The sequence below is a fragment of the Microcebus murinus genome, chromosome 6 (genome assembly GCF_040939455.1).
Source record: "Microcebus murinus isolate Inina chromosome 6, M.murinus_Inina_mat1.0, whole genome shotgun sequence".
In the NCBI taxonomy this organism is placed as follows: domain Eukaryota; kingdom Metazoa; phylum Chordata; class Mammalia; order Primates; family Cheirogaleidae; genus Microcebus; species Microcebus murinus.
In genome coordinates, this window is record NC_134109.1 from 106,064,716 (window position 1) to 106,079,499 (window position 14,784).

At 35.3% G+C, this 14,784-nt stretch overlaps 1 protein-coding gene across 1 annotated transcript; it reads right to left on the bottom strand.

Annotated features, from left to right (window-relative positions):
- Positions 1 to 2,218: 2,218 nt before the first annotated feature.
- Positions 2,219 to 14,573, bottom strand: THAP10 (THAP domain containing 10). Its single transcript, XM_012768313.3, has 3 exons — positions 14,145 to 14,573; positions 5,411 to 5,558; positions 2,219 to 5,300 (listed from the first exon to the last, which is right to left on the bottom strand). Exons 1-3 carry the CDS (start codon positions 14,571 to 14,573, stop codon positions 5,104 to 5,106), a joined length of 774 nt encoding a protein of 257 aa, XP_012623767.2. The 3' UTR covers positions 2,219 to 5,103.
- Between the last annotated feature and the right edge of the window lie 211 nt (positions 14,574 to 14,784).

Sequence of the window (14,784 nt, forward strand, 5' to 3'; positions counted from 1 at the left end):
AGTCTACATACAACTACAACATATATATCAATGTGTGATCCTCATCACATCAGGATATAAACATTCCACCATGTACAAACATTTTCTTGTGCACTTTTGCAGGGAATGTTCCCCTGCCCCAGTTCTAGGCAACCATTGATTTTCTGTCACTATAGGTAAGATTTCTCTTCTCTAGAATTTTATACAAATGGAAATGTAGAATATCTACTTTTATTTGAGTCTGAATTTTTTTACTTATCATAATGTTTTCAAAATTCATCTATATAGTTATGTATATGTTTGTTCTATTTTATTTCAAGGGAATTTTGTTGTATGCATATAAACAATTTGCTTATCAACTCACCTGTTGGTGGACAGCTGTTTTCAGGTTTTGGCTCCTATAAGCATTTGTGTAAAAGTGTTTGTGTGGACATATATTTTCTCTTGGGCAAATACCTAGGAGTGGGATTGCTAGATTGAATGATATGGATATGTTACCTTTACCAAAGTTTGCCCAACTGTTTTCCAAAGTGATTATAAGATTTTATATTCCCACCAGCAATGTATAAAGGTTCTAAGTGATCTTTCTCTCTCCAATACTTAGTTATTTTAAATCCTTTGCTTTTTCCATATTGTAAATGATATTACTTCACTTTCCAATTGTTCATATATAGAAATTAATTGATGTTTTTACATTGACCTTGCTAAACCCACTTATTGGTCCTAGTAGGCTTTTTTCTTATATTTCTTAGGCATGTCTATGTACATGATCATATCACCTATAAAAAGAGACTTTATTTCTTCCTTTTAAACATTGATGCATTTTATTTTCCTTCCTTCCTTCTTTCCTCCTCCTACCCCGACCCCATAATTGCACTGACTGGGATCTTTTCAAGAGTCAACATCCTTACCTTGTTCCCAGTCTTAGGGATAAAGTTTCAGGGGAACATTAACTGTGATATTATTGGTGTATACTTCATGGCTGCTATTAGGTTGAGTAAGTAAATTCCTTTCTATTCTTAGTTTGCTGGTAGGTTTTATCATGCATGGATGTTGACTTCTGTGAAATGTTTTTTCAAAATCTAATGAAATGGAATGATTTTTCTACTTATTCTCAATGTGGTGCATTACGTTGATAGGTTTTTGAATGTGAAATCAATCTTGTAATGCCGAGCTAAACTGTACTTGGATTTCCAGGATGTTTGCTGTTTGTTAAGGGTTCACATCTATGTTCACAGGGATATTGGCTTGCAATCTTTTTTCTTAAAATGTCTTTGCCTAGTTTCGGTAATAAGGTAATGCTGAACTCATGAAAGTGTTCCCTAGTCCTTTTTTCCTGGAAGAGCTTGTGTAAGATTGGTGTTCTTTCTTATATGTTTAATCGAATATATAAGTGAAGTCATTTGGGCCTAGAGTTTTCTTTGTGGAAAGGATTACAATTGCAAATTCAATTCCTTTAGTAGATATAGGAGTACTCAGATTTTCTGTTTCTTCTTGTGCCAATTTTGATAGCGTATCTGTTTTGAGTTTTAGAATTTCCATTTGGTTCTTTTCTTTGGTTTCAGTTTCTTTGCTGAGATTCCTCCCATCTCTTCATTCATTATTACTCTGTTTTCCTCTTGGAACATATTTATAACAGCAGCTTTAAAGTTCTTATCTGCTAACTCCAACTTCTGGTCCTCTTGGGGTCGGTTTCTATTGATTCTTTTTTGGTCACAGTTACAGGTCACACTTTCCAATTTCTGCACATGACTAATAATTTAAAATTATATACTAGACATTTTGGATGACAAGTTCTGTTATCTTCCAAAGCAATTGCATTTTGTTCCAACAGCTAGACTCAAACTCCAAACTTCATTTCCACTGAGATGGGCAGCGGCTAAGCTAATGCTTCCAACTGCTGCTTTATGCTGTTCCTTGTGGTCACAACACAGGCATCACTCAGTGGCGAGTCCGAGATTGGGTGGAGTGTGTATATAAGCAGATTTGGGGCCCTCTCCCCTCTGGCTTACTCTTTTCCGTGACTTGCCCCATCACTTCTCACTCTGGAAGCCCTGAATTCTTACCACTGATTCCTCAGACCAGTAAGACTGAAGCTTTCCACAGTTCTAGTAGATGAATATTTTCAACTGAATAAACTTTACATTCACATACTCGACATGACTTTCTTCTCTCACCTAAAGTAAAATCATTATATATATCCAATTAAGTTTAAGAAATAAATATTGGCAAATAATTAAACCATCAGCATACATTTAAAATAGAATTTAAGCCTAAAATAAAGTAAAAATTCCTGGTTGTAGCCTCTAATACCGTAGGAGCATGGTCTGGTCCTACATACCACTCCAATATTATAATTCCCCGCCTATTTCATTATCTCTAGCCACCCTAGTCTTTTTGATGTTCCTCAAACATACCAGAGCAAATGCTGTACCTATTATCTGGAATGCTCTTTCCTCCGATCATTGCATGGTTGTTCCTTCTGAGCATCCAGGTCTCTGATCATATATACTTTCCTCAGAGAGGCCTATTCTGATTATCCTACCTAAAAGAGCTCCTCAAACCAGGTGTGGTGGCTCATGTCTGTAATCCCAGCACTTTGGGAGACTGAGACAGGAGGATCACTTGAGGCCAGACCAGCCTGGGCAATACAGCAAGACTCTCATCTCTAAAATAAAAATAGACTGGATGCAGTGGCTCACGTTTGTAATCCTAGCACTCTGGGAGACAGAGGTGGTAGGATCGCTTGAGGTCAGGAATTCAAGACCAGCCTGAGCAAGAGCAAGACCCTGTCTCTACTAAAAATACAAAAAATTAGCCAGGCAACTAAAAACAGAAAAAAAAAAAAAATTAGCTGGACATGGTGGCATATGCCTGTAGTCCCAGCTATAAGTGAAGTCATTTGGGCCTAGAGTTTTCTTTGTGGAAAGAGTTTTCTTTGTGTCTCCTGAGGCTGAGGCAGAAAGGTAGCTTGAGCCCAGGAGTTTGAGGTTGCTGTAAGCTAGGCTGACACCATGGCATTCCAGCTCAGACAACAGAGTGTGACTCTGTTTCAAAAAAATAAATAAAATAAAATAAAAATAAATAAGTAAAAGAACTCTTCAGCAAACCTCACCCTCCACCCCCAATTATGCTTGAACATCTGTCCTACTTTATTTTCTTCAAAGCAATAATCATTATCTGAAATTATTCATTCATTTCCTTGTTTATTACCTGGCTCCCCCACTAAAAGGTAAGTGCCAAGAGGGCAGACTGTTTGTCTGTCTTGTTAACCAGGGTATCCTTAGTGTCTAGAACAGTTGTCTGGCACAGAGTATATGCTTAATAAGTACTTATTGAACAAATAAATGAAGAATGATATGGGGACTGTTGAGGTAAATCTAACTTTTTCCCTATCAACTGGCAACAAAGTAAATGAAGATAATTAAAAATATTTACGCAAATATTAAATGGTTTTATAGAAACTATAAATTCCTTACATGTCATTTAAAATAAAATCAGTATTTCATTTTACTGTATATGGCAGTGAAACATTACATAATACATTGTAAAATTATGTGAATCAACAAACCAAGTTATAAATTTTCAATTGGTGGGAAAAAAAAACTAAGTGAATAGCAAAAAAAGTACTCATATGGACATCAAAGTTGTTTAACATGTAGAAATGAAGTAGACTCATAGGAGTGAAATTTGGGGATGAATGGACATGTAAGATTCATAATAGTTTGAATGAAGGAGATGGGCTGTTTCTAAGCTCAAAGCACAATAGGTACTTATTGACAATATTTAGCTTTGGAAGATCTATATGCTTAACTTTAAAACATAATGCTCTCTTAAAACATAAAACAGTCATCTCAAATTCAAATCAAAGCAGCAATAACAATAATAATAATAATGCTATGTGTTACACAATTATTGTTCAGGCTCAAAACTCCTATACTTTATTTTATTATTCTTTTCATTAAAATTAAAATTATACTATTAAAATGAACTCAGACATAAAATTATCTTTGGAAGAAAATCACTTTGGTGTATTATTTAAACCTTCTATGATAAAATGCATGCAGGTTCTTCCAATCATGCAGAACTAACAAGACATGTGAGGTATAAAATGGATATTTACTCATATTATTCTCAATAGAAGATCAGAGTTATAGTAAGTTTCTCAGAAACTATTTTAACAATTTACTTCATGGTACAAGATTGCCATAGAAATTTTCCTTGTGAATGGCAGATGGGGCAGCTAATTTTGCATACTTATTTACCAAATGTAGAATTCAATAGAGGGGTGTTGATAAAAGAAAAACTGACTCCTACAAAGGGAATATGTTAGAAATGTAATACTTTTTTTTGCATGATGTTAATATTTCCACTCTAAATTAATCAAGCTAATTAATTTGTTGCAGTAGGAACTGAGGCAAATAGATTTCAATAACAAGGTAATCTAACTATGTGAAACTCTACCTCTAAATTGATTCCCTTTGAAAATTTTCTGTAAGAGCTTTACCTTCACCAAAATGTTCACAGGGACTCATCTATAAATCTCATAGTATTACAAATGGACACATAAATAAATGACATATCTCTACTCCCAAATCATTTAACCCTTTGCACTCGGATGTCGAGTGTGACTTGACACGGTTAGGTAGAATAAAGGAATCAAGAAAAAAGCAGGCGAGTGCAAAGGGTGAATGCCATCAGGCTTGGCTGTGCTCACTGTCATTCTCTTTACCTTCAAATTACTTAGAAGAACAGTGACATTCTAACTGGGGAATGTCAAATGAGTCTCATAGAGGCATTGCTTCACAACTAAGCTTAAATATTCAGTGCTTAATTTTGATCAGGAAATGTTGCTACTATGGTTTTGTTTTATAACCTGATTTTCATCAAAGAGATAAAAAGGAAAAAAAAAAAGGTGAAAGTAGCGAATAGGGAGGTTTGTGGACAGAGATTACTTTCATTATCTTAGCAACTAGGCAAATTTTTGCCTTAGAGCCAAACAAATTTTGCCGATACTCAACTGTCAAATTATCCTGAAGTGAAATATTTATAATAGCAAAGAGATAATTATGTGAGTAAAGATTTCAAAATCTACAGCACATCAAAGCATTTGATGTTGTGTTTTTAACATGTCTCTTCTTTCACCTGTACAGCTTTGTAAGACAAATCACTCTGTTCACTGTTGATATCCCAGTCTGTATCTGTTTCTGAGTCACTAGAGTCAATGTCAAAGAGAGAGGAAGTTCTAGACCACAACTCATCTGTCTGAGTAGTTGCACTACACAGTCGTTTTCCTAACACTTTCACTTTGGCCTGAATACCTGAAAGAGAATAAGCACAAGTATCTATGAGTTAGGCTTTGCTTTTCATGTATCTTTAATATACAAAAGATCAATTCAATCGATCAATCAACTGAAGAGTCAAAACATACCCACACTACGGTGAGGGGGCCTTTTCAGAGAAATTTGTGTACTTTTATGCACTGGGCCTTCTTCACAGCGAGTAGGTACTGAAGTGACATCATTAAGTAGGTTACCAGGATGGACTTGTGTTTGTATAACTTCATTTTCACATGCAATCTAAAAATATAAATCAGAGGAGAATTATGTCAAAGGTAAATCTACTTTATAGAGTTTCATCTTTCAAAAGTTACAAGTAGTAAAAGAGTACAGAGCTGGTACTTTTCAAGGTCGTATAGTAGTAAGGCTGAAATTCCAACCTAGGCAAGCTGGATCCATAGTCGAAGCTTTTATGAACTCTGCCACATTTTTCTTTACAACTTATAAATCACAAATTTTGGTCAAGCAGAAAGATATAGGCTATCTGCTTACAACTGTTTTTTTCTCCTTAAATCAATAGCTAGAAGAGATAATGCTCCTAGTATTAAATTAACAGATATCTTCGCAGCAATATTATTCTAGAAAACCTAATCATCAGTCCTTTATACCTTATGGAGAGCTACTTTAGTAAGAAAATATGAATGGCTTTAATACTTTCCTGAGAAAAATTACACTGTGAAATGGAAATTTTGATTTGTGGGGTAAGTAATAAGGGTAAGAAGTAGCAAGGAGGAGGGTTGAAGGTGACATAAGACTGGGTACCTAGAGATTATGTGGAAGAGGTTAAAAGATACCTAGGAAAGGTAAGAGGGCCTAAGGGAAGAGAAAATAAGAAGTGATAGAGAAATGAAAACAAAATAAAGTGTTCAGCAATTTTACCTATAGCTGTGGTAGTAGCAACTGCCTTCAGACCACTGAAAAAATATTTAGTAGGTATCATTGATTGCTGTATTACGGGCTAGTAAAGAAACTTTGTGAAGGAATGCTTGTGAAGAGTCCCTTTGCAACATGAGTAATTTTACCTAACATTATTGAGATTTTAAATAAAAATTTAAAGGGCTTATCTTTGTGTTTACAAAATCATGACCAATTTTTACTGGCTACATCTACTTCTAAGCCAAGCATTATTAAAGTCCAGAATAAGTACATATTTCTTTACAAAAAAGATATATCCCTGATAAAATGGAGTTTTAGGACTTTAATCAGGGTTTAAAAAATAACTTTTGTTCCCTTTATAACAACAATATATTTTTCATTATGAAAAATTTGCACTACACAGAAAAGCAAAAAAAGAAACTAAAATTAATCATAATCTCATAATCCATAGCTAAAACTTTACATTTTAATGTTTTTGTCTTTTTCTATGTAGTTGTTAAAAATTGGGATCATACAATTTGTTTTATATTCTAGTTTCCTCCCTTAACATAACATGTTTCTATGTTATTAAATATTCTGCATATTAATTTTTATGGCTGTGTAGGAATCTATTATATAGACTACAATTTATTTTTAAAAGTCCATATTACTAGAAATATTTGAACATAAATCTTTTGTGTACATATCTGATTGCTCTTCAGATTAAAAGCTTAGAAGCAGAATTTCCAGATATGTAGTAATCTGCTGGAACATGAATCAAGAAAAAAAAATCTAGAACAAGACAGAAAAAGACAAAAGGAAAATGGAAAATATAGAAAAGTTCATAAGAGACAGAGTGGATAAGATGAAAAGGTAAAATGGGGCTGAAGCAAAATTTGAACAAATAAGAGCTGAGAATTTATCAAAATGGTATTAAGGCATGGTTTTACAAAAGTACTATGAACCCTTTTTACTGATTAAAATAAAAACAAAGGAAATCAAACCTATGCACGTTACAGTAAAACTGGAAAACGAAGGGAAAAACATAATAGTAGCTAGAAGGAAAAAGATACATTCCCTTTAATGGGGTAAACATAAGAGTTTTGTAATGAATGGCTAAACTCTTGAGAACAAAGAAAGATTGAAAGTAAAAGGATAGAAAAAGACATACTATGCAAACACTAACTTAAAGAAAGCTGGTGTTGCTATATTAGTACTATATATCTAATAACATAGCTTGAAAATATATACCACAAAAATTGTTAGATTATATACGTGAATTCAAAATCACAGTGTAAGATTGTAATATAACTTTCTCCATAATTAATCAAATAAATAGACAAAAATTCCATAAGGCTATAGGAAATTTAAACATGAGTATTAGACATATATGGAACACTGTACCCAACTGTACAACATGCACTTAAGTACATATGGAACATTTAAAAAACTATGTTGGATCTAAGTCTCAACAAATTTCAAAAGACTAAGTCCATATATTGTATTTTCTCTAGAAACAATATAATTGACCTAGAAATCTATCATTAAAATATAACTACAAAATGCCCATATGTCTGGAAATTTAAAAATATACTTATAAATAACCTATGAATAAAATATAAAATTACAATGGAAATTAGAAAATATTTTACACTAAATAATAATAAAAATGGTCCATACCTAAAACTTGTGGGATTCAGTAAAGCCATGCTTGGATGGGAATTTATAGTCTTCAATGCACATATTAATATAAAAAAATTAACTAGGCATGATTAATTTAGATTGCGATTATTAATATCACAAAAAAATATTCTACAAAATATCTCTAACATATCCCCATTTCAGGAGCCAGTTTCTCCTTGATCAACACCACTCTACTAAATTCTACATTTGGGAAATAAGCATGTGAAACTTAGCTGCCTCATCTATTATTTAGCATGAAAATTCTTTAAATCAATGATTAACTTCTCAAAAAGTTAAAGAAAGAACAGGAAATAAAATTTTAAAAAGTAGAGAGAAGGGAATAATAATAGAAATAAAAGAAAAAAATACCAGAGAGAAGGTCAACAAAGCAAAGTTTGTTCTGTGAAAAGACTATTAAAAATTGATAAGCCATCTGGTGAAGCTGTTCAAGAAAAGAATGAAAAAGTAAAAATTACTACAGATCATACAGAATTTTAAAAACTAAAAGATTATCATAAACAGTTTTGTATCAATATTTAAAAATTTAGATGAACCATAAAATTTTTAAAAATACAATATCTCAAAGAGCTAAAAATAGAAATACCCTTTGATCCAGAAATCCCACTACTAGGCATCTACCCAAAGGAAAAAAGACATTCTGTAATAAAGACATTTGCACTTGAATGTTTATGGCAGCACAATTCCCAACTGCAAAGATGTGGAAACAAAACATGTGTCCATCAATCCATGAGTAGATTAACAAAATGTGGTATATGTATACCACAGAATACCACTCAACTACAAAAAACAATGGTGATCTAGCACCTTTTGTATTATCCTGGATAGAGCTTGAGCCCATTCTTTGAAGTGAGGTATCACAAGTGTGGAAAAACAAGCACCACATGTACTCGCAATCAAATTGGTACTGATCAACACTAAGGTGCTCACATTGTTGTAATACTCTCTGGGTGCTGGTCAGGTGGGAGGGGGTTTGAGGGTGGGCAAACTCACAACTATGTATGCGGAGCACACTGTATGGGGGAAAGGTCACGCTTGTAGCCCTGGCTTGGGCAAGACAAAGCATTATATGTAACCAAACATTTGTACCCCCATAATATTCTGAAATTTTAAAAGATACAATTTATCAAAATGGCTAAACATAGAAACAAAAAAACTGAAATTGAATCTATTATTAAAAATCTTAGCCGGGCGAGGTGGCTCATGCTTGTAATCCCAGCACTCTGGGAGGCCGAGGCGGGAGGATTGCTCAAGGTCAGGAGTTCGAAACCACTCTGAGCAAGAGCGAGACCCCGTTTCTACTATAAATAGAAAGAAATTAATTGGCCAACTAATATATAGAAAAAATAGGCCAGGCATGGTGGCGCATGCCTGTAGTCCCAGATACTTGGGAGGCTGAGGCAGGAGGATCGCTTGAGCCCAGGAGTTTGAGGTTGCTGTGAGCTAGGCTGACCCCACGGCACTCACTCTAGCCTGGGCAACAAAGTGAGACTCTGTCTCAAAAAAAAAAAAAAAAAAAAAAAATCTTTCTAGGCCGGACATGGCGGCTCAATGCCTGTAATCCTAGCACTCTGGGAGGCCAAGGCAGGAGGATCGCTCAAGGTTAGGAGTTCAAAACCAGCCTGAGCAGGAGTGAGACCTACTAAAAATAGAAAGGAATTAATTGGCCAACTAAAAATATATAGAAAAAACTAGCTGGGCATGGTGGCACATGCCTGTAGTCCTAGCCACATGGGAGGCTGAGGCAGAAGGATTGCTTGAGCCCAGGAGTTTGAGGTTGCTGTGAGCTAGGCTGACACCACAGCACTCTAGCCTGGCAACAGAGTGAGACTCCGTCTCAAAAAAAAAGTCTTTCCACAACAAAAACTCCTGGACTAGGTGTCTTATCCATGAATTCTATCAATATTAATACCAAATTTATTAGTGAATATATAATGCCAATTTATATTAATATAAATATATCCAGAGAATGAAAAAAGAAGGAATGATTGATTCCAAATTGGTCAGCATAATCTTCACACGAAAATCTGAGAAAGGCATTTCAAGAAAGAAAACTATAGACAAATTTTATTCATGCACACAGATGTAAAAACCCTAAATAAAGTATTACCAAACCAAATTAAGCAATATAAAAAAAGATAAAACACTTTGACCAAATTTGGTTTATTTTAGCCATGTTAAATTTGATTCTATATTTCAAAACCAAACACTGTAACTCACTACATTGACAGAATAAAATATATGATCATTAATAGATTCAGAAACATCATTTGATAAAATTCAATATTTATGATTTAAACTAGGAGTAGAGAAGAACATTTCTTTTTATGACAGAGAGCAGCTATAAAAATAACTGTAGTAAAAATCATACAAATGGGGAAATATTAAAGGTTTTCCCTCTGAAATTAGGAATGAGAAAAGGATTCCCTATCACCTCTTCTGTTCCCCATAGTGCACTGGAGGTTCTAGCTAGTGAAATAGGAAGAGTAAGAAATAAAAGCATGAAAATCAAAAATTCTTTCCAGATATATTTTTGTACATGTAGAAAATTCAGATTCAAAAGAATTTATAAGTTATTGAAATTAATGAGTTTAACAAGGTTTCTTGATACAAGTTCAACAAAAATCAATTTATCAACATATATTTATACATTATAAAATTTAAAATACCACTTATAGTAGCAAAATCAAATACCTAGGAATAAGTCTAATGAAAGATATACAAGACCTCTACATAGAATGCCATAAAATGTTTTTAAGAGAAATTTAAAAACCCAAATGGAAGGGTATGTTCATGAATTAGAAGAATCAATATTGTCAATATGGCATTTCTTCCCACAATTCACTGATAAATTCAATGCAGTTCCAATCAAAGTCTCAGTAGGAAATGTGTGGAAATTGACGAACTAATTCTAAAATGTATATGGAAACTTAAAGAGCCCAAAATAGCCAAGATATTCATGAACATGAATAAGAGGAATTAATCAACTGAATATTAATTCTCAATATAAGCCTAAGTAATTAAGACACTGTGATAATGATGCAAAGATAGGCAAACAGATAAAAGGAACATAATAAAATTTGTGGAAACAGTCTTATGCATATATGAACAGTTGATTTATGACAAAATTGACACTACAGGGCAATGAGGAAATAAAAGATGCTGAGTCAATAGGGTATGTACATGGGGAAAAATGAAACTTAAATCCTACCTTACACCATACACAAAATTAATTCTGAATAGATAGTAGATCTAAATGTGTAAAAAATAAAGCAACAAAGTTTATAGAAAACAACATAGTAGAATCTTTTGAGCATCAAGCATAAAGAAAAAGATTGGTAAATTGGACTACATCAGAATTAAGAACTTCAGCAGATAAAAAGACAAAGAGGCAACCCACAGTGGGAGAAGATAAAAACATTTAACTAACAAAGGACTACAAGGTAGAATCTACCAAGAATTCTAAATAAACAAGAAAAAGATAACCCAAAAGAAAAAACAAAAATAAGAAAACAGGCTAGCTTTAAACTGGCATGTCTCCAAAGAGGCTATCCAAAAGTCCAATTAACATTTGAAAAGGTGTTTCCTTACTAATTTCATTAGTAATCAGGAAATGCAAAGTAATAACACCACTATACACCCTGCAAATGGACTCAGATGTGAAAGACTAGCAATCCCAAGTGTGGGCAAGAATGTGAAATACCAAAAAAAGCAAAGTTGGTTACTTTTGAGGAGAGGGGAGGGGCTGGGGGTGGAGTGATATTTGGACTCCTGGGGGGTTAGTAATATTCTATTTCTTTGACCTGGATTGTGGTCAAACATGTTCAGTTTGTGAAAATTTAATGACTTTTCCATTTAAGATTTTCACTTTTCTGTATAGTTGCTATTCTTCAACTAAACAGTTTAAAAATTCAGTTGGATTTTTTTAAAGGATGTAGAATTAACAGTTAAGGAAAACAATAACCATAGCTTTATGAGGCAAAATATCAAACAGGTTATAAGTGGTCCTCAGAGGCCCTTTCTTTCTGTGGAGGTGGACTCCTCTAAAGATAGGAAACATTCACACTTACATTTATCTATATATAGCAGCAAGTACCCAGAATAGCGTCTGCAATAGCTTCTCAATAAATGTTGTAGAATGACTAGAAATTTGATTTTTAGTCATTTGGTCCTGGGATTGGGAAGAAAAATATTGAGTGGGAGAGGGAGTCAGAGGTGGCACAAGCAAACTTTCTTAGTGATATTATTAATATTAGGCTGCACATTTATTGCCATCAATTCAAAATAAACATTTTTACCTTATATACTTTTAAAGTGACTATCATTAGAACTCACACATAGTTTCCTACTAACTCAGCAAGTATATTAATGTAATATGGGTTGTTAGGAATGTTGGCTGGATATATTTACTAGAAAATAGATTTGGCATCTATTTTAGATGTTTCTTAATGATTAGTCTTTGCTGTACTATAAAATCTTTGGTTGTTTCACTAGCCTGATTTTTCTTTTCCCAATTTTTGATTAGGTGGTATAATTATGGGGAAGAAAAATAGCGTGTGTGGCACATGTTTAGTATTTATCTTTCTTACTACATATTCATATGTATATATGGATCTAACACACATGCTTGGGCAAAGTTTGCATAGGCAGTGATGGTAGACAAATAGTTCAAGGAAAGAGTGTAAATGTCTTGACAGGTATACAACTTGGTGAGAAGGAAAACCAGCAGAGAAAATTCTATTATAATGCAAAAATTGTTCTTTTAGTCACATCATTCCACAAAATATTTATTGAATTCCTTAAATTTGAAAAATATTGTTCTAGGCACTGGCAATACAAAGGTGAAGAAGTAATATACGATCCCTGCTCCTATGGAGCTTACATTCTAATATGAGAGACAAGCATTAAGCAGACTACACAATTATTTCATGACAATTGTGAAGAGTGCTGTTGAAGAATCTATGCTATTGAAGCAAATGGAGTATATGAAGAATGAAAGTATATGATTAGGGAATCAAGGGAAAAGATGTTTGAGCTGATTTTTAAAGGAAAAATACTTAATTGATGATGATATGGAATGGGACGGGCAAAATTCCAAGGTATCACACCAAACAATTGAACAAAGTCTTGTTGGTAGTTAGGAATACAGCGTGTCCAAGAAATGAAAAAATCAGCATGACTGGTGCACAGGGAGAAACAGGGACAGTTGCCTTGGATAGGGCTGGTGTGGCACTCAAAGGACATGTGGTGACATGTTAATTATATTAATAATTTTTTCTTTATTCTTGTAATTCCAGGATGCTACTAAAGGGTCTTATGCACTCACCTCAATGGAGGAAGCAGGTTAGTATTATTGGATCTAGAGTAAGGATTACAGGCCCTTGAGAAAATTATTAATATTAATCTTCTGGATGATCTTCCCCATGCATAAATTGTGGCTTTGGACTAAATGAACACTAAGGTTTCCTTCAGCTCTAAAATTCTATGAATACCTCTGTATATTCAAAGCCAAAATGTCAATTACAGGTCACTTGACCTGTTGGTGAACTCTTCCCACCTCTAGAAAAAAACATCTTTTAGATCCAATTATGAGCCATAATTTAATATATGTAATGGTGATAGGACTGAAGTTTGATTACCTCATAGAAGGGTTGGAAGTCTTTAAAATGGGAAGTGGGGAAGAAGGTAGTAGTAACCAGATGCAAAATAAGTATGATCAATGTTTATAAAGATTATAAAGTAGGCAGAGAGGGCAAGAAGGAAAAATTTAGGTCACCAGGAACATTTAACTTAATGCAGCTAGTATCAAAAGGAAACTTAGGGTTGGGAATTGTTTATTAGAAAGCCCCATCTTTACCTGTAGCTCCGCATTTCCTTCTTCACATTTTTGACATTTAAATTGACTTCAATTTAAGATTATGTAATGCTCTGCAAACACAGTTTCAAGTACCCCAGCTCTTGAGATTTGCTCAAATTAAACCCTTTCATATTAAAACTCTGGAGAAGCAAGTGAAGGCAACTCAATACTCTTAAGGACAAGACTTTGTGTGAGTTTTGGGGGAGGAGCACGTAAAAGGAATTGAGTCACTTAATTTCAAAGTGTTAATGCTAAATGGGACCTTGGAGATCACCTTTAAAGCAAATTAAAGGTGAGAAAACAGAAACCTTAGAGGTGAAGTGCCTTCCCTAAGGTGACACTAAGTGGAGGGGCAAAGCCACAGCCCAGAGGTCCTTCCATGACCTTCGGTGGAGTCTTAGGTTTCTCTTTACCTGTGAAACCGCAGTCCTCTTTCCGGCCCGGAGGCGCGTACAGGAGATAGGACCCTGAGCAGCCTCAGAATGCCTGGCAGCCTGAAGCTTTCCTCCCTTTTCCGGGCCGCCCGCTAGGTCTCCCTCTTCTTCCCCCTTGGGTGCTGGGACCGGCATCCGGTGCAGGGTGGGCACGGCGCCCGCCACGAGCCTCAGGCGCTGGGAAAAGCGCAGTTTCTTCTGGATAACCGAAGAGACGTCAAAACAGGCCGGGGCGAAGTGGTCAGAACAGATGACGGAGCGGTCATTGCCCCCGTACCAGTCGGCGCGGAAGCCCTGCACAAAGCGGTCCCACAGCAGCCGCACCGCCCGATCTTTGGGGAAGCGGAACAGCGACTTCCCAGACTTGGTGGTGTTGCCGCAGTGGGCGGCCACGCAGCGGGCGGGCATGGCGGCTGCCTCAGATGCTGCGGAGCCGGGGTCCCGGGCCCTCTGCGCTCGTGCACGCTCCTCACGGCAGCCTCGGCGAGGCAGGTCCTCTCTTCACCTGTCGACTCCGGTTCGGGCCTGTTTCCTTCCCTACCTCTGGTCACCGGAAGTGCCGAACTGGGGCCCCAGACGAGAGAGTTCTTTGGTATCGTCCTCCTTTTCCTCCTCCCGG

What these genes read in the sequence shown, in the direction of transcription:
- THAP10 (XM_012768313.3), bottom strand. Translation starts at nt 14,573, where the DNA reads ATGCCCGCCCGCTGCGTGGCCGCCCACTGCGGCAACACCACCAAGTCT. An exon ending in AGAGGACTGCGGTTTCACAG is followed by an intron (nt 5,559 to 14,144) that starts GTAAAGAGAAAC and finishes TTATATTTTTAG; the next exon opens with ATTGCATGTGAAAATGAAGT. An exon ending in GCCCCCTCACCGTAGTGTGG is followed by an intron (nt 5,301 to 5,410) that starts GTATGTTTTGAC and finishes ATTCTCTTTCAG; the next exon opens with GTATTCAGGCCAAAGTGAAA.